Source organism: Oryctolagus cuniculus, chromosome 17, assembly GCF_051225735.1.
Source record: "Oryctolagus cuniculus isolate XC-2025 breed Fujian yellow rabbit chromosome 17, ASM5122573v1, whole genome shotgun sequence".
NCBI lineage: Eukaryota > Metazoa > Chordata > Mammalia > Lagomorpha > Leporidae > Oryctolagus > Oryctolagus cuniculus.
The window spans coordinates 2,050,012-2,067,704 of record NC_142883.1 but is presented as its reverse complement, the minus strand read 5'-3'; the positions used below and the strand labels follow the sequence as shown (position 1 = coordinate 2,067,704).

General features: G+C 67.5%; 2 protein-coding genes across 2 annotated transcripts; both read right to left on the bottom strand.

Moving 5' to 3' along the window:
* Positions 1 to 8,953: 8,953 nt before the first annotated feature.
* LOC149121061 (N-sulfoglucosamine sulfohydrolase-like) lies at positions 8,954 to 10,107 on the bottom strand. The gene is made up of 2 exons (XM_089318007.1): positions 9,951 to 10,107; positions 8,954 to 9,513 (listed from the first exon to the last, which is right to left on the bottom strand). Exons 1-2 carry the CDS (start codon positions 10,105 to 10,107, stop codon positions 8,954 to 8,956), a joined length of 717 nt encoding a protein of 238 aa, XP_089174133.1.
* Positions 10,108 to 10,768: 661 nt separating this feature from the next.
* On the bottom strand, positions 10,769 to 16,951 carry SGSH (N-sulfoglucosamine sulfohydrolase). Its single transcript, XM_089318006.1, has 9 exons — positions 16,774 to 16,951; positions 16,438 to 16,539; positions 14,493 to 14,653; positions 13,341 to 13,446; positions 13,068 to 13,221; positions 12,745 to 12,901; positions 12,555 to 12,587; positions 12,376 to 12,457; positions 10,769 to 11,016 (listed from the first exon to the last, which is right to left on the bottom strand). Exons 1-9 carry the CDS (start codon positions 16,949 to 16,951, stop codon positions 10,769 to 10,771), a joined length of 1,221 nt encoding a protein of 406 aa, XP_089174132.1.
* Between the last annotated feature and the right edge of the window lie 742 nt (positions 16,952 to 17,693).

The following is a 17,693-nucleotide window of genomic DNA, read 5'->3' as shown; positions in this document are numbered from 1 at the left end:
CACAACTGGAATCCTGATGCGCCCACAGAGGTCAGCGCCTCCCACAGAAAAAGCCAAGGGATGGGCCGGGATGCGAGGCGTCCACGGTTCTAAACAGAACATTCTGGAAAGGCCGCGGAGTGGCGTCCTGAACACAAAATGGTAAAAGGTGGTCCAGGCGAGGGGGCAGCCCGTGCAAGGGCCCCGAGGCAGGAGTGTGCCTGAGCTCCCACAGGCAGGCAGGTCAGCCGGGGTCACGCTGAGGACCGGGGCACCTGGGGACCGGCTCCCCCGGGGGGCACGAGCAGTCTCTGAGGACAGCAAGGATGACGGCCTGGGCTCCACAAAGGACAGAGGACCCGCCCTGCTCCTCTGGCCTCTGTCCTGCGGTCGACCAGGTGCACGGACAGACGGGTCTCAGCGGGTCCCACAAACCAAAGCCAGGGCACTTGTGCGGTACACAGAGGCGCCCGTGAGGCCCTGTTGCCACGGGCAGGCCCGGGCAGACTCGCCCGCCCACTGCGGTCAGCCGGGACCATGACACCGCCGGGAAGAGGGGGCTGAGGGCAGGGAGCCGGCCCCACCAGGAGCGGGTCAGCGGGTCAGTGCAGGGGCTGGGAGGGGACGGCCAGGGGCCTGCGTCTTTCTCCTCGGGGGTGGAGCCAGCGCCCGGCTGTGGACAAGACAGGAAAGCAGCCCCTTGTGCTTGGTTAGGGACTGGAGCCTTCTCCGGCTGTGACCAGCCCCTCCCCAGTTCAGCCCAGGACGGGGGAGGGGGCAGGGAGGGTCCTGGGTCCAGGGTCGGGGCCCAGGGCCTGGGCAGAGCCGCAGCGAGAGCCGAGGGGCGCGGGACGCCCTTCCCCGGCCGCCCACTCCCAGCCTCAGCTCCTTCACTTCTGACTGCCCTTCCTGTGGGGGGCCGGGCTTCAGGTGGGAGTGCACACGTGTGCACACCTGTGCGTGTGTCTGGGGCGCTGTGGGCGGTGCCCCAGCCGTGCAGGGACCCGGGACGCCTCCTCCTCACCGCTGCTCGCAGGCCCCGTGGGGGTGGGGGTCGGGGGGGAGGGGCAGGCATGCGACCATCTCGGCTGGTGTCGAGTTGGTGAGCTCATCTCTTCCACTTCTCCGGAGCCTGTCCTTTGCCATGTGGGTGTGGCTTTCTACTCTTGATTGCAGGGCTGTTCTCTGCTTTTGCTTTTAGCATTTGAAGTCTTTATTTAGAAACAATTTCAAATTTATGTTTAAATCACATCTGTAAAAATAGTACACAAATACTTAGTGTATCGCTTGCACTCTGTCTCCACACTCACTCACACTCAGTCACACTCGCACACACACGCTGACTAGCACACACTCTCAGTCATTGACAGTCACACACACACACTCAGTCTCAGTCACACACTCACAGTCACACCTCTCACATTCACACACACCATCAGTCACACACACACAGTCAGTCGCACACACACACCATCAGTCACACACACTGTCACACACACACTGTCAGTCACACACACACACCATCAGTCACACACACTCACACTCATGCACTCACACTCACTGTCACACACAGTCACACCTCTCACATTCACATATTCACACACACTCACTGTCACACACACTGTCAGTCACACACACACCATCAGTCACACACACTCACTGTCACACACACACTGTCAGTCGCACACACACCATCAGTCACTCACACTCACTGTCACACACACTGTCAGTCGCACACACACCATTGGTCACACACACTCACACTCATGCACTCATACTCACTGTCACACACAGTCGCACACACACTCACGCTAACCCTGTCTCGCGTGCACACACACACGCTCACAGCGGCTGAGCCACTTGAGTTGCGTGCTCGTGGCCCCGTGCCCCCCTTGGACTGCGGCCCACAGACAGGACGTCCTCCCGTGTGACTGCGTGGACTTCGGTCGGTGTCACTTATCATGATCTGCTGTCCGGGTTCCAGCCGTGCCAGCGGCGCCAGTGCGGGGCCTGGCGCGGCGCTCCGTCCCCGGCTCTGAGCCTCCTCCCGTCTGGAACACTCCGCCAGCCTCTATCACCCCACGAACGCTTTAGAACACTCAGCTCCCCCTTTTGAACAGAAGACTGTTCCTCGTTTTTTAAAATTCATTTTCTTCCATTTGAGAGGCAGAGAGACAGAGCTCGTCCGTCCTCTGGTTCCCTCCCCAGACGCCTGCAGCAGCCAGGACTGGCCCGGCTGAATCCAGGAGCCCGGACCTCAGCCAGGGTCTCCCCACCTGCCCCGGGGAGCAGGGTCACGAGCGCCACGCATCCCCGTGGGGGCCGTGGAAGGACACCTGTCCCGCCTGGCTGGGCCCGATGGCCCCGCCGCCCACGCAGGAGGGAGTCCTCCGGTCCAGCCCGATGGTCCCGCCGCCCGCGCGGGAGCGAGTCCTCCGGTCCAGCCCGATGGCCCTGCCGCCCGCGCGGGAGCGAGTCCTCCGGTCCAGCCCGATGGCCCCGCCGCCCGCGCGGGAGGGAGTCCTCCAGTCCAGGGAGGGGCGGTCAAGTCTGTGTTTCCAGAACGTGCCTGGGCAGCGCCAGGCTGCAGCGTGGGGAGCGAGGCTGCAGGGGGCCCTCAGCCCTGGCTGCATGTTCGCACCCCCGTCCCTACCTCTGAACTCTTGGATCGGCATTCCTGGGACAGGGGAGGGGCCGGGGTGGGCCCCTGTGCCAGCAGCCTGGGGGGGCAGCTCAGGGCCTCTCCTGGTCCCGCAGGGCTCAGTGCCTCCTTCCCTACTCCAGGCAGGGTGAGGCTGGGGGGAGGGGCCCTGCCTCCCCCCACCCCGAGCGGAGGCCGGCTGGGGGTCCTGTGTGGGGAGCAAGGCTGGCTGGTTGCAGGGTGACCCTCCAAACCTTCAGTCTGCTCCCCGCCTCAGTCTGCAGCCCCTCCTTGGCGGTCTCCGGGGAGCCCAGCTCCTGCAGCCGCTCACCCGTGTGCCACGAAGCTGCCTCGCCGTAAGGAAGCGCGGGTGATGTGGGCTCCGGGTTCTGGAGGGGCCTTACCCGGCCGTGGCCGCTGTCGGTGCTGGCAGAGTCTCCACGTGGCAGAGACCACGTGCGGCAGGAGGCAGCGTCCGCGTCTGTCCACACCTCTCTCCCTGTCCTTATAAAGCCACGGGGATCAGACCACAGGGTCTCGACCTGAGCCACCCCTGCCAATCCAACCCCTTCCCAAAGACCCCGCCTCAGCTTCCGTCTCCAGGGAACCAGGAAGGTGGACCCTGGGGACCAAGCTGCAGAGGTCAGGGGACAGGTGTGCAAACCACCACCCCACATTTCCTGCTGAGCGCCACCTGCCCCAGAACCAGGCGTGGAGGGAGCCTGGGGCTGCCCTCCCCCCATGCCCTGCACAGGACTCTGCCTGGGACCTCTCTCCTGCCCCTGCCGTGGGCATCCTGGCTGATGGTGCAGGGACCACAGGGGACCTGCCGACCAGGTGCTGGTGGCCTCAGGACCCGCCCTCGGCCCTCTCCCTCCCCACGCCTCCTCCAGCTGTCTTGCTGGGGGCCACAGAAGTCGGTCCACCTTGTCGGTGTGGACAAAGCCAGTGCCAGCCTTGTGTTTGTCCTTCGGCAGGGCACAGCCAGACCCTAGCTGGGTGGAAGGGGAGGCCTGGTGCCCGGGACCAGGGACCCCGGTAGCAGCCGTCAGGCCGGTCACTCAGGTCAGGATCCGTCCTTAGTGGTCAAGGCTGGCGTTTGTGGGCCTTTAGACTGAAACGTCTGTTTCTATAACTCACCCAAGAAAATAGTCCAGAAGCCATCAGTATGGCTAGATGGACAGCAGCTTTCTGGAAGAGCAAAAACTTGAAAACTATCGTAATTGTCAATGTCACACAAGCCAGTGGGCCCTGAGATGGCCCCAAGCAGTCGCGGGTGCACGAGGCCCGGCACAGGGCAGAACAGTGGAGACCCCGTGCAGGCCAAACCCACAGCGGGGAGGGCCAGAGTGACGGCTCTGACTTTGTTCTCCTGCGTGGTGTCTCGGTGCCGGGTGAAGGCGGCCACAGCGCCGGGCAGCTGTCCAAGCAAAGGGGGCCCAGCCCCCCACACACACCCTCACACCCCCACTGAAGGGAGGGGCAGGCCCTCACTGTTCCATCGGAGGAGGAGAGCCCTGCTCCCTCCATCCTCCCCGTGGGCAGACAAGGAACAGACTGGAGGCCGAGCCTGCAGAGCCCCAGCCCGGCAGTGGCGGGGCAGCGGCCAGGGCGTGGCTGTGGTTGTTGGTGACAGTGCAGGGCGGCGGCGTCGAGGCGAGGTGATTCCAGGTGCTGCAGATGAGAGCCTTCTGGAGGGCAGCGTGGAGGGGGGGCTGCTGCAGCCCGGCCGGCCGCTCACAACCCCCCCCCTCCTGCTTCACGCTCACAGCCCCCGCTCCGCGCTGTGACCTGGCCGGCCGCTCACGGCCCCCGCTCCGCGCTCACGGCCCCCACTCCCCGCTCACGGCCCCCACTCCACGCTCACGGCCCCCACTCCCCGCTCACGGCCCCCGCCTCGCGCTCACGGCCCCCGCCCCGCAGCTTCCTCCAGTGCCTGCTTCTGGGCCGAAGGCTGTTTCCTACACCCTGGTGACCCCACAGGCCCTGCCGGCCCCGCCCGTGCTCCTCGTGCCGAGCGTGGCCAGGAAGGTCCCCAGCAAGAAGCTGTGCCTCTCCCAAGGTGTCGCCGAGTGCCCAGCAGGTGCGTTGGGCGTCCCCCCTGGCTGGGGGCAGAGCTGCCCTGGATGAGAACCACTGTGCAAGGATCTGCGCGACTCCCAGGTGTCAGAGGCTGGACACGGACACTACGGCTCGGGGAGGTGAGGGGGACAGGGCTCTTTATCCACACGTACCTCCGTGTCCACCCACGCGCCGGCCTGTCCACCCACCCAGCCACCTCTGCGTCCACCCACACACCAGCCTGTCCACCCACCCAGCCACCTCTGCGTCCACCCACGCGCCGGCCTGTCCACCCACCCAGCCACCTCTGTGTCCACCCATCTACCCATCAGCCCACCCAACCATGAACCCGCCCATCTTTCCATCCATCCACCCATCTGCCCACCCACATATCCACCTCTGTACCCGACCATCTATCCATCAGCCCACCCAGCCGTGCACCCACTCACCTACCTGTCCACCCACCTACTCACCCGTCCATCTGTCTACTCATCCATCCGTCCATCCATCCGTCCATCCATCCGCCCAGCCGTGCACCCACTCACCTACCTGTCCACCCACCTACTCATCCGTCCATCTATCTACTCATCCATCCGTCCATCTGTCCATCCGCCCATCTGTCTGTGCACCCACCCATCTTTCTGTCCCTCCGTCCTCCCTGAGGGAGCACCTGCTGGGTCTGAGGCTCAGCACAGACTCGTCCGATGAGAAGCGCAGGGTCAGTTGGTAAAGTGGACGCTCCTCCAAGAGCTCCCCCTGAGCTGACGGGGCTCCCTCAGGACCCCTGTGCCGCGGGGTGTGTGATGCCCCCACCTGATGTCCTGTCAGTACTTGAGCCGGGAGGGGTATGTCACCCGGAGCAAGGGACAGGCGTCTGGGGGCACCGCGGGTAGTCCCTCAGGGTGAGGTAAGAGCTGGGCCCCAAGGCAGGATGTGGCGAACACCAGAAGGAGGGGGACAAAGCTGGGGAGGACCAAGCGTGCGAGCCGAGGGCCCCCTGGCCGCAGCAGACCCCGCAGGACCTGTGCCTGCCGACAGGCCCCCCGCGATCTCAGGCTGGGGTCTGTCCCAGCTCTGGGGACCTCTGCCCGGCGAATCAGGACTCAGAAAGTGAGTGGAGCTGGCTGGAGTCCCGAGTGGATACACAGAAAGAACTGACGTCCACTACAAGTCTCCAGTCTCCCGGCCACCGCGCCCTCTCCTGCGAGCCGCTCCGGACCCCGCTCCTTTGCAAGGTTCCGCTGCAGCCAGGTCAGCTCTGAGGCGGAGCTCAGGCTGTGCCAGCCCCAGGCGCGGCTGCTCCTGCTTCCTCCTAGCCCTGGGGTCTGGACGCACTTCCCCTCCCTCTCCCTCGGAACACCCACACTCCCCTGGACATCCAGCTGGACAGTGTCAAAGTAGGTGCCTGTCGGGAGGGGGCTGGACAGGGGCCGGTGCTCCACACCCGCCAGTGCCCCGCAGCTCCAGGACCAAGGCCAGGGGCGAAATCCCTTAGGTGGGGCTCAGGCAGGTAACACGACCCAGTCTGTGCTGAGAACCCCCACTGGGGTTAGGCTGGGGACAAACCACACCCATCCTGCCTGCGGCCCCCTTTCCACTGGGAGAGCCTGGGGGTTCTCCCTACCCTGCCCCCTGAGGGGCAGGGTGTGGGCCAGGTCCTGGCTTCTCTGCGTTCCCTGGAGGTGGGGCCGCCTGCGCCCCGGGGTCTGGGTGGGTGTGTTGTCTTTAGTGAGCAGCCGGCTTGCTGGGGCTCCGTGCTTGGAAGCCAAGTCGGGCCACTTTCCTGCCGGCCCTCGCTCGCTCTCCCCTGAGCCCACCCCATCTGTAGCCCACACAGGAAGTGCCCGCAGCAGCTGGGAACCTCCAGGAACACTGGGCAGCGGAGGGAGCCCTGGACGCAGTGTCCTGTCTGCACCGCAGCCGGCCCCTGACTGCCGGAGTGACCCGGATGGCCTGCCCCACTGTGTCCGCCTGGCCCCTGACTGCCGGAGTGTCCCGGATGGCCTGCCCCACTGTGTCCACGTGGCCCCTGACCGCCGGAGCGACCCGGATGGCCTGCCCCACTGTGTCCGCCTGGCCCCTGACTGCCGGAGTGACCCGGATGGCCTGCCCCACTGTGTCCACGTGGCCCCTGACCACTGGAGTGACCCGGATGGCCTGCCCCACTGTGTCCCCGTGGCCCCTGACCGCCGGAGCGACCCGGATGGCCTGCCCCACTGTGTCCACGTGGCCCCTGACCGCCGGAGCGACCCGGATGGCCTGCCCCACTGTGTCCGCCTGGCCCCTGACTGCCGGAGTGACCCGGATGGCCTGCCCCACTGTGTCCACGTGGCCCCTGACTGCCGGAGTGTCCCGGATGGCCTGCCCCACTGTGTCCACGTGGCCCCTGACCGCCGGAGCGACCCGGATGGCCTGCCCCACTGTGTCCGCCTGGCCCCTGACTGCTGGAGTGACCCGGATGGCCTGCCCCACTGTGTCCACGTGGCCCCTGACCGCCGGAGCGACCCGGATGGCCTGCCCCACTGTGTCCGCCTGGCCCCTGACCGCCGGAGCGACCCGGATGGCCTGCCCCACTGTGTCCGCCTGGCCCCTGACTGCCGGAGTGACCCGGATGGCCTGCCCCACTGTGTCCCCGTGGCCCCTGACCGCCGGAGCGACCCGGATGGCCTGCCCCACTGTGTCCGCCTGGCCCCTGACCGCCGGAGCGACCCGGATGGCCTGCCCCACTGTGTCCGCCTGGCCCCTGACCGCCGGAGCGACCTGGATGGCCTGCCCCACTGTGTCCGCCTGGCCCCTGACCACTGGAGTGACCCGGATGGCCTGCCCCACTGTGTCCGCCTGGCTCCTGACCGCCGGAGCGACCCGGATGGCCTGCCCCACTGTGTCCGCCTGGCCGTTGCAGAGCAACATTGCCAGAGCAGAAGAGGGTGGTGTGGACAGAGCAGAGCCCACCCCCACCCCCATCCATACCGGGGCTGTGCGGACCCCTGTGTGCACGTCAATGCACTGCCCTTTGAGGTCAGGGCCTTGTGGGCACAGCAGCCCAGCCGTTCCTCCTGCCGGGGTCTGACCTCGCACCCCCGCCACGTGTGGTTCCAGGCGGTGAAGCCACTGGCACCTGCTCCGCCCTTCACGGGGCTGGGGGCAGCCTCCCGACCTGGGTCCGCGGGGGCTGCACCTTCCCCTCCCGTCCCAGTGTGTCGAAGGGCTCTGTCCTGGAGCCCCCGGGGGCCCTGCCACCCCAGCCCAGGGCGGAAGCTAAGTCCACGTACCCCGACAGCCCAGCAAAGTTCTCCCAGCTGCTGCTGGCCGAGGCACCCCGGGGAACTCTGCCTCACAGGGACTCCTCTGGTGGGGGCTGTGCCTGGGGTCCCCGGAACAGAGAGGGCCTGGAGAAGCTGGCACAGACCCTGCCGGACGAGGCCAGTTGGCGTCGCGAGGCCGGGCACCTTCCCCCCGGCTCGGGTGAGGAGCCTCAGGGCCCCCGCACCTCAGGGCCTCGCCTCCCACCTCCCCAGTCCGCCCCGGACTCTGTGACTCCGGGTGCTCTCTGGGGCTCGGGCTGGAATGACAACAAACGAGTTCAGAAAAGCAGCTCCCGTGTTTTACGAAAGAACCGGCTTTCCCCGTGCCCAGGCCGGGGCTTTCACCCACCCCACCCCCACAGCGTCAGTGGGGGAGGGCAGCAGGGGGCCGGGGGCCTGCCCACAGCGGGAAGAGCCCCCTCCTGCAGGCCGGCGTGGAGCAGGCCAGGCATCGCCGGTGGCCCGTGCCGGTGTCGTCCACCGGGAGCTGGCCTGAGCCGGTGCCTGTGGCATCGCCCTGCCTCTGGTGACCCTCAAGCAGGACGACCTCCGCCCGGACACCCACTCAGCCTGCCGCCGGTCAGGGGAACCCGAGCTGGGGCGGCAAAGCGGCCCTGTGCCCGTTCGCCAGCTTCCACCAGCGTGGTCTGCACCTGCCCACCTGGCACACGGGAGGCGGGGAGGGAACTGGCTAGAAGCATCCAAAGACTGAGGCCCAGACCCCAGCACTCGGTCTCCAACTGGAGAACAAAACTCCACCGGGACCAGGGTCCCGCCTGTCCCAGAGACCCCCTGGAATTCCTTGCCCGCGAGGACGGAGGTGCCCCTCAGCGGGCAGCAGCACCCTGGAGGAGGGAAGGGGTCTCCTCCCCAGGCCCAGGCGGGAGGGACGTCCAGCGTGGGGGGGCGTGGCCTGCCGCCCCCACGGTCAGCTAAGGCGGGGCTGGGGCCCGTCTGGGAGGGGCCGTCAGAGCTCGTTGTGCAGGGGCCGGCACTGGGGTGAGAGCTTTCCCTCCAGGACGCCGTCGGGGGCGCACACCCAGGGGTCATGGGTCTCCCACTGCCACTTGGCCAGCCGGGCCTTCAGCAGGTCCAGGACCTGGGCGAAGCGTGGGTCGCCAGCCCGGTTGCAGGTCTCGCGGGGGTCCTGGTTGTGGTCGTACAGCTCCCAGCGGTCCCGGTAGTAGTAGTGGTGCAGGTCTGTGTACCAGCCGGTGGGCTGGCCGGCCACGCTGCGGTTCAGCAGGTCCTGGAAGGTGGGCGACACGTACAGGTCCTGGTCGATGGGGAAAGGTGTCCTGAAGCCCAGGTTGTGCACCAGGCGGAGGCCCCGCTGGAACACGGAGCGCATAGGGTAGGACATGGTGACCTCGTGGTAGCTCTGGCTGCCGAAGACGGTGTCCCACGGGGGCTCGGCCTCCAGTGCTGGCAGAAGGGACCGGCCCGTGAGCTGGACGGTCTTCGAGCCAAAGATGGCGTAGCTGGGGTAGGGGATGGAGAACCAGTCCAGGATGGTGGGCGTGAGGTCTGGAAAGGAAGCGGCGGCTCGGCAGCCGGCTCCGGGAGGGCTGAGCAACCACCGCACTGCCCCACCACCACCAGGGGGCGCTGCCTCGACTGGCGCCTCTCACGCCAGCCCTGCAGGGACAGCCAGGGGCCCCCACCTGGTGACACTGAGGACCAGAAAGGAAGCCCTCAGGCAGGCAGGGCTCCTGGCGTGGGGCCTGAGGGGAAGGCTGACCCTGAGCCGGGGAGGGGGGTGCACGGTCCTGGGGGCCGGCTGGACTGGAAGCTCGCGCAGCCTCTCCCAGGGTCTCCCACACCCGTGATTCTGTCTGCTCATCTCCACGTGGGCCTTCGCTCAGAGGAAGGCATAGCAGGGTGCAGTGGTTGTCCAAGTGGGGTCCCCGGGCCCACAGTATCGGCACCCCCAGGAACTCGTCAGACAAGCGGAAGCTCAGGACTGCCCAGATCCGGGGCCTGCGGTGTGGAGTGCACCGGCATCCAGGGGGCCCTGCTGCCGCTCTGTGGGGTCACGGGCATCCAGGGGGCCCTGCTGCCGCTCTGTGGGGTCACGGGCATCCAGGGGGCCCTGCTGCCGCTCTGTGGGGTCACGGGCATCCAGGGGGCCCTGCTGCCGCTCTGTAGGGGCACGGGCATCCAGGTGGCCCTGCTGCCGCTCTGTGGGGGCACAGGCACTCCAGGGGGCCCTGCTGCCCCTCTGTGGGGTCACGGGCATCCAGGTGGCCCTGCTGTCGCTCTGTGGGGGCATGGGCATCCAGGGGGCCCTGCTGTCGCTATGTGGGGGCACGGGCACTCCAGGGGGCCCTGCTGCCCCTCTGTGGGGGCACTCCAGGGGGCCCTCCTGTCGCTCTGTGGGGGCACGGCACTCCAGGGGGCCCTGCTGTCGCTATGTGGGGGCACGGGCACTCCAGGGGGCCCTGCTGCCCCTCTGTGGGGGCACGGCACTCCAGGGGGCCCTGCTGTCGCTCTGTGGGGGCATGGGCATCCAGGGGGCCCTGCTGTCGCTATGTGGGGGCACGGGCACTCCAGGGGGCCCTGCTGCCCCTCTGTGGGGGCACTCCAGGGGGCCCTGCTGTCGCTCTGTGGGGGCACGGCACTCCAGGGGGCCCTGCTGTCGCTCTGTGGGGGCACGGGCATCCAGGGGGCCCTGCTGCCCCTCTGTGGGGGCACGAGCAGCCGTCTGGAGGCGAGACCCCGGCCAGCACCCAGGGTGCTGCTGTCACTCTCGGGGTCCCATTCTTCTGCGCCCGCCCCCTCCTCAGCCAGGGAGCCGAGGACCCCCTCCCGCCGTCCCGGCCGTACCTAGGAGGCTCACGTAGGCCTCGCTGACCTGGCCCCAGCGGCGCGGGTGCTCGGGGGACGACACCAGCAAGGGCTCGGCGGTCCCCGGCCAGTACAGGTTGGTCCTGCCGCTGGGGAAGGGGATGCCGTTGTCGGACGTGAAGATGACCAGGGTGTCATTCAGGACACCGGCTTCTCGCAGCTCCTGGAGCACCAGGCCGACCCCTGTGGTGGGGGCGGGGCAAGGGCTCAGTCAGAGACCCAGGCGGAGACCCGTGCACGGGTTCCCTGCTCCGGCCGGTGGACGCCAACTTTTGGGACCTTATAAATCCCTGAGGTCCTTCCAGGCCCAGACCCCAGGCCCACTCCCCATCCTGGGCCACACGACCTCCAGGCATCTCAGCACTCTATGATTTTTAACTTGGAGAGAGAGGGAGAGGGAGAGGGGGAGGGGGAGGGGGAGGGGGAGGGGAGGGGAGGGGGAGAGGGCGGAGGGGGAGGGGAGGGGGAGAGGGCGGAGGGGGAGGGGAGGGGGAGAGGGCGGAGGGGGAGGGGAGGGGGAGAGGGAGAGAGATCTTCCATCTGCTGGTTCACTCCCTAAGTGCCTGCAACAGCCAGGAGCGGGCCAGTCCGAAGCCAGGAGCCCGGAGCTCCATCCTGGCCTCCCGTCGGGTGGCAGAGGCCCAGGCGCTTGGGTCAGCACCCGGACCGTGAGGGGACCTGGTTTGCAGATACACTCAGTCAAGGATCTCAGCACCAGATCATCCTGAAGAGCCCAGGCGGGCCCCAGACCCCGTGAGGGTTAAGCCACCAGGACAAGGGTCCCAACACGACAGAGAGGGGGCCGGCGCTGTGGTGCAGCGGGTAAAGCCTCAGCCTGCAGTGCCGGCATCCCATGTGGGTGCCAGTTTGAGTCCGGGGTGCTCCACTTCCCATCCAGCTCCCTGCGAACGTGTCTAGGAGGGCACAGCAAGGCAGCCCCAGTGCCTGGGGCCCTGCACCCACGTGGGAGACCAGGATGGAGACGAGAGAGCAGCACGCGGGGGAGGGGACAGAGGTGGGAGTGGCTCAGCTGCAAGGAGCCCCAGAGCCCCCCGGGGCTGGGAGAGGAGGGGCAGGGGCCTCCCTGAGCCGGGGGAGCGACAGCCCCCACCTTGACGTCAGGCCTCCGGCCTGCAGGACCGTGAGCTCCTCTCTGTTGTGAGCACCCCAGTCTTACTGTGGCTCCTGTTACGGCCACAACGGGAACTGGCCTCCACCCCCGCCAAGTTCTGCATATGCCTCACCTGGGGAACCCCACGCCAGCTCCTGCGGCTGGGAGCATGTTCCGAGCCTGCACCCTGCCTCTGGGGCACACAGAGGCCCCAGCCCAGGGGCAGCGGGGTCCCGGCACAGCCCCAGGCCGAGGTCCCGACGCCAGCCCCAAGGCAGGGGCTGCCGTGCCCCCAACACCCGGCTGCTTCTCTGAACCCAGCCCCGGCACAGGGCCTTGCCCATGAGCCCCACTTCACGCTGCCCCTGGTAGGAGCTCCCTGGGCTGGGCCTGAGCCAGCCGGCACCCCGTGCCCGGATCTGTGGGCCCACCTTGGTCCATGCGGCCGATGGTGGTGTACTGGGCGGCCAGGTCGGCTCGGGCTGCCGGCGTGTCAGGGACGAAGTAAGGGACCTGGGGAGAGCCGGGGGCTCAGAGGAGGAGTCAGTGGGAGGGGAGGGGCGCCCAGCCCTGGAGCTGAGGGAGCAGACGGAGGCCGGCCAGGGCCCACGACCTCCTCCTCCTCCTCCTCCTCCCCCTCCTCCTGTGAACAGAGGAGCCCAGAGCAGGGTCTCCCTGGATGCCTGCTTCCACCTGCTGCCGATTCTCAGGGTCTCTCCCGACACGAGCTGGGGCGAGGGCTGTCAGCTCAGGGGCGGGGCCAGGTGCCCGGGTCTGGGACTGGCCAGGGCCCCGCCTACCAGGACATCCTGGGGGTCGTAGGTCTGGGGGGTCCAGTCCGGGATGCGCCCCATGCCGCTCTCCCCGTTGCCGAACTTCTCGCAGAAGGCTCCGTACTGAGGCTGGGAGTGCCCACAGCGGTGGGGGTCGTGGAAGGCCACGTAGAGGAAGAAAGGCCTGTAGGGGGCATGGGGGGGCTCGGTACTCAGGTCCAGGTCCGGGTGGGCCAGCGTGCCCCCCACTGCTCCCCGCTGTCGACCTCACCTGTGACCCACGCTGCCTGTGTCCCCAAGTCCCCCCTTCCTGACGCGACCCCGGGACGGCGCCAGCCGCCTCCTCTCACCTGCCCTCGTCCTGGGTCTGCAGGAACTTCCGGACCAGCAGCTTCATGCGTGTGATGTTGCGGCCCACCTGGAGGACGGAGCCATTCTCCTCCGTGTAGGCAAAGTCGAAGGGGAACACAGCCTCCGGCCCCACGTGCTTCTTCCCGATGATGCCTGCGGGAGGGCGAGACGCCGGCCAGAGGCCCCTCGGCTCCCTGCCCCACCCCAGGCCTCCTCTCCCGGCAGGGCCAGGCACGGGGCCCCCAGGCTTCAGCCTCCGCGGCGGAGCTCACCTGTGCGCACGCCGGCCTGGCGGAGCAGCAGCGGCAGGCTCCGCACCTTGTCGAAGGAGCTGAAGTGGTGCAGGTCCTGGTGCAGCCCGTACATGCCGTTCTGGTGCTGCGGGCGAGGACTCGTGAGCCCCGGCCTCTCTCCCACGGCTGGGCCAGCCTTGGGGTGATCGGCACCCTGGAGAGCCCCTGTGCCCCAGGAGGCCCTGAGCTGCCCTCGGCGAGAGCAGCAAGGGGCGGGGTCTGGAGCGACGGAGGCAAGCGCTGCGGGCACTTCCAGCTTCCTCTCTGCTGGCCTCTCCTCTCCCACTTGCTGTTAGGACCACACAAGGTGCGGCGAGGACAGAGCCAGGTCCCTTTCGTGGCCTGTTTTACCTTGTCAAAGACATCGCTGACCCTTGCGACGCCCACTATTTAGGGGCCCGCGTGGTGGCGCAGTTGAGCTGCTGCCTGCGGCACCGGCAGCCACTGCGAGCCTGGGCTCCAGGCCGGCTGCTCCACTCCCGAGCCAGCTCCCTGCTAGTGCGCCTGGGAAAGCAGCGGGAGACGCGGGCCCTGCACCCGCGTGGGAGACCTGGATTTACCTCCTGGCTTCAGCCTGGCCCTGCCTCAGCCATAGTGGCCATTTGGGGAGTGAACCGGTGGTTGGAAGACTCTCTCTGTCTCTCTCTCCCTATCTCTATCCCTATCCCTCTGCCTTCCAAAAAAAAAAAAAAAAAAAAAAAATCTTACAAAAACTCTGCCACTGTTTAGAGGTGAGGGAAGGGCTCCCGCTCGGGCCCCAGCCCACTGCCCAGACGTGGCTGCTCCCCTCCCCACGGCTCGCCTGCATCTCAGTCTCTTGGATTGGGACGCGCGGGCAGAGCACGCTTGTCCATGGTAACGTAACAGAACGCGCATGGCAGCCAACAAGTGCAAGTGACCGAGGGTTCCAAACAGACGGACGGGGAGCAGCCACACAGGCCGGGAGCGCGACGCCTGCTGCAGCCTGGAGCAACCCGATGGGCACAGGGCACGAACGGCAGGACTCACGCGAGGTCGCTAGAGCAGCCACACGCCCAGGCAGGAAGCAGGTCGGGGTTGCGGGCCGAGCCCCCAGTCCCTGAGGCGGCACCCGGAGGACTGGGCCCCGGCGCCGCCCTGCAGCACCCTCACCTGGGGCAGGCCGGTGAGGAGGCTGGCGCGGCTCGGGGAGCAGCTGCTGACGGAGGTGAAGGCATTGCGGAAGACGAGGCTGCGGCGGGCCAGGGCGTCCAGGTGAGGGGTGACGATGGCGCTGTTGTTGTAGGCGCCGATCTCAAAGCCGCCATCGTCCGCTGTGGGGGGACAGAGAGGACCAGCGGGCGGGGGTCAGGGGGAAGAGCCTCTCATGGAAGGGGGCCTGTGGCCCTGCAGCAAAGGCCCACGCTGGCACACCTGGAGAGCAGGTGTCCAGGTGGGCACTGTGCCCAGGGGCAGCAGGGGGGTACAACGCCAGGAGAACAGGTGTCCAGGTGGGCACTGTGCCCGGGGGCAGCAGGGGGACACGACACCCAGGAGAACAAGGTGTCCAGGTGGGCACTGTGCCCGGGGGCAGCAGGGGGACACGACACCCAGGAGAACAAGGTGTCCAGGTGGGCACTGTGCCCGGGGGCAGCAGGGGGACACGACACCAGGAGAACAAGGTGTCCAGATGGGCACTGTGCCCGGGGGCAGCAGGGGGACACGACACCAGGAGAACAAGGTGTCCAGGTGGGCACTGTCCCCGGGGGCAGCAGGGGGGCACGACACCAGGAGAACAGGTGTCCAGGTGGGCACTGTCCCCGGGGGCAGCAGGGGGGCACGACACCAGGAGAACAGGTGTCCAGGTGGGCACTGTGCCCGGGGGCAGCATTCCCAGGGCACCCATCAGCAAGGACACAACACCCAGGAGAACAAGATGTCCAGGTGGGCACTGTGCCCGGGGGCAGCAGGGGGGCACAACACCAGGAGAACAGGTGTCCAGGTGGGCACTGCGCCCGGGGGCAGCAGGGGGACACAACACCAGGAGAACAAGGTGTCCAGGTGGGCACTGTGCCCGGGGGCAGCAGGGGGACACGACACCCAAGAGAACAAGGTGTCCAGGTGGGCACTGTGCCCGGGGACAGCAGGGGGACACGACACCAGGAGAACAAGGTGTCCAGGTGGGCACTGTGCCCGGGAGCAGCAGGGGGACACGACACCCAGGAGAACAAGGTGTCCAGGTGGGCACTGTGCCCGGGGGCAGCAGGGGGACACGACACCAGGAGAATAAGGTGTCCAGATGGGCACTGTGCCCGGGGGCAGCAGGGGGACACGACACCAGGAGAACAAGGTGTCCAGGTGGGCACTGTCCCCGGGGGCAGCAGGGGGGCACGACACCAGGAGAACAGGTGTCCAGGTGGGCACTGTGCCCGGGGGCAGCATTCCCAGGGCATCTGTCAGCAAGGACACGACACCCAGGAGAACAAGGTGTCCAGGTGGGCACTGTGCCAGGGGGCAGCAGGGGGACATGACACCAGGAGAACAAGGTGTCCAAGTGGGCACTGTGCCCGGGGGCAGCATTCCCAGGGCACCCATCAGCAAGGACACAACACCCAGGAGAACAAGATGTCCAGGTGGGCACTGTGCCCGGGGGCAGCAGGGGGGCACAACACCAGGAGAACAGGTGTCCAGGTGGGCACTGCGCCCGGGGGCAGCAGGGGGACACAACACCAGGAGAACAAGGTGTCCAGGTGGGCACTGTGCCCGGGGGCAGCAGGGGGACACGACACCCAAGAGAACAAGGTGTCCAGGTGGGCACTGTGCCCGGGGACAGCAGGGGGACACGACACCAGGAGAACAAGGTGTCCAGGTGGGCACTGTGCCCGGGGGCAGCAGGGGGACACGACACCAGGAGAACAAGGTGTCCAGGTGGGCACTGTGCCCGGGGGCAGCAGGGGGGCACAACACCAGGAGAACAGGTGTCCAGGTGGGCACTGTGCCCGGGGGCAGCAGGGGGACACGACACCCGGAGAACAAGGTGTCCAGGTGGGCACTGTGCCTGGGGGGCAGCAGGTGGGCACAACACCCAGGTGGGCACTGTACCGAGGGGGTGGCACACCTGTAGCCGACATGACACCCAGGTGGGCACTGCACTGAGGGGGTAGCACCCCTGTAGCCGACACGACACCCAGGTGGGCACTGCACCGAGGGGGTGGCACACCTGTAGCCGACACGACACCCAGGGGGACACTGTACTGAGGGGGTGGCACACCTGTAGCTGACACGACACACAGGGGGACACTGCAGCGAGCAGGCCTGACACCTGGCCGGGTGTCGTCAGCAGGGATGGAGCCCAGCGAACATGACTGCTGGGTGGGCACGGTCACAGCAGGCATGGGGCGGGGGCAGGCACAACGCTCAGGCACTCCTGATGTCTGCACAGGCTGGCATTCACCGAGCAGCGTCGCCAGCGTCAGACGCAGCCAGGACAGCGGGCACAGCCAGGACAGCGGGCACAGGCCTCCCAGCTCCCAACCACACCAAGCTTCCTCCTGGTGCAATGTTAAGGCCAACGCCTCCTTCAGGGGCACCGGGGTCCCCTCAGGGGGACGGAGCCTCCAGCTGGGACCCATGGGGCGTGAGCTGGGGCAGCCCGGCAGGCGGAGGGTGGGCGTGGAGGTAGTGGGTGTGCACCCTGCTGCCCCTCCAAACCTGCTCGGGGGCGTCAGCACCTGCTACGGGGAGACCTGTGTCCTCCCCAAACTCCCATGGGAGCCCAGACCCAGTGCGACTGTATCAGGAGACAGGGTCTTTAACTAGGGTGGCCGGGAGGCCTCAGCCCAGTGGGACTGTGGCCACAGAGGAGGGAGGGGGCCCACGCTGTGGTGTGGGGGGTGAAGCCTCCCACCCTCGGCCTGCAGCGCCGGCATCCCATGTGGGCTCCACTTCCGATCCCGCTCCCTGCTGATGCACCTGGGAAAGCCGTGGAGGATGGGCCAGGGCCCCTGCACCCCCGCGGGACCCAGAGGACGCTCCTGGCTCCTGGCTCCTGGCTCCTGCGGCCATTGGGGAAGTGAACCTGAGGATGGAAGCTCCTGTCCCTGTGTCTCCCTTTCTGTCTGTACCTCTGCCTTTCAAATAAATGAAATAAATTTAAAATAAATAAACTGAACCAGAGGGAGCCCGGCGGCGAGCCGGGACGGGTAGCAGCGCTGTCCGTCTCACAGCCGCGAGGTAATCAGGGCGGCTGGCCGCGCGCCAGACCTCAAGGGGGAAGAATCGCAGCGGCCGGCACCCACAGCGGAAGTCGCTCTGCAGCCCGGGGAGCCGGGGCGCAGGGGCCACGGCCGCAGGGGCGCGGGAGGGGACCCCCGC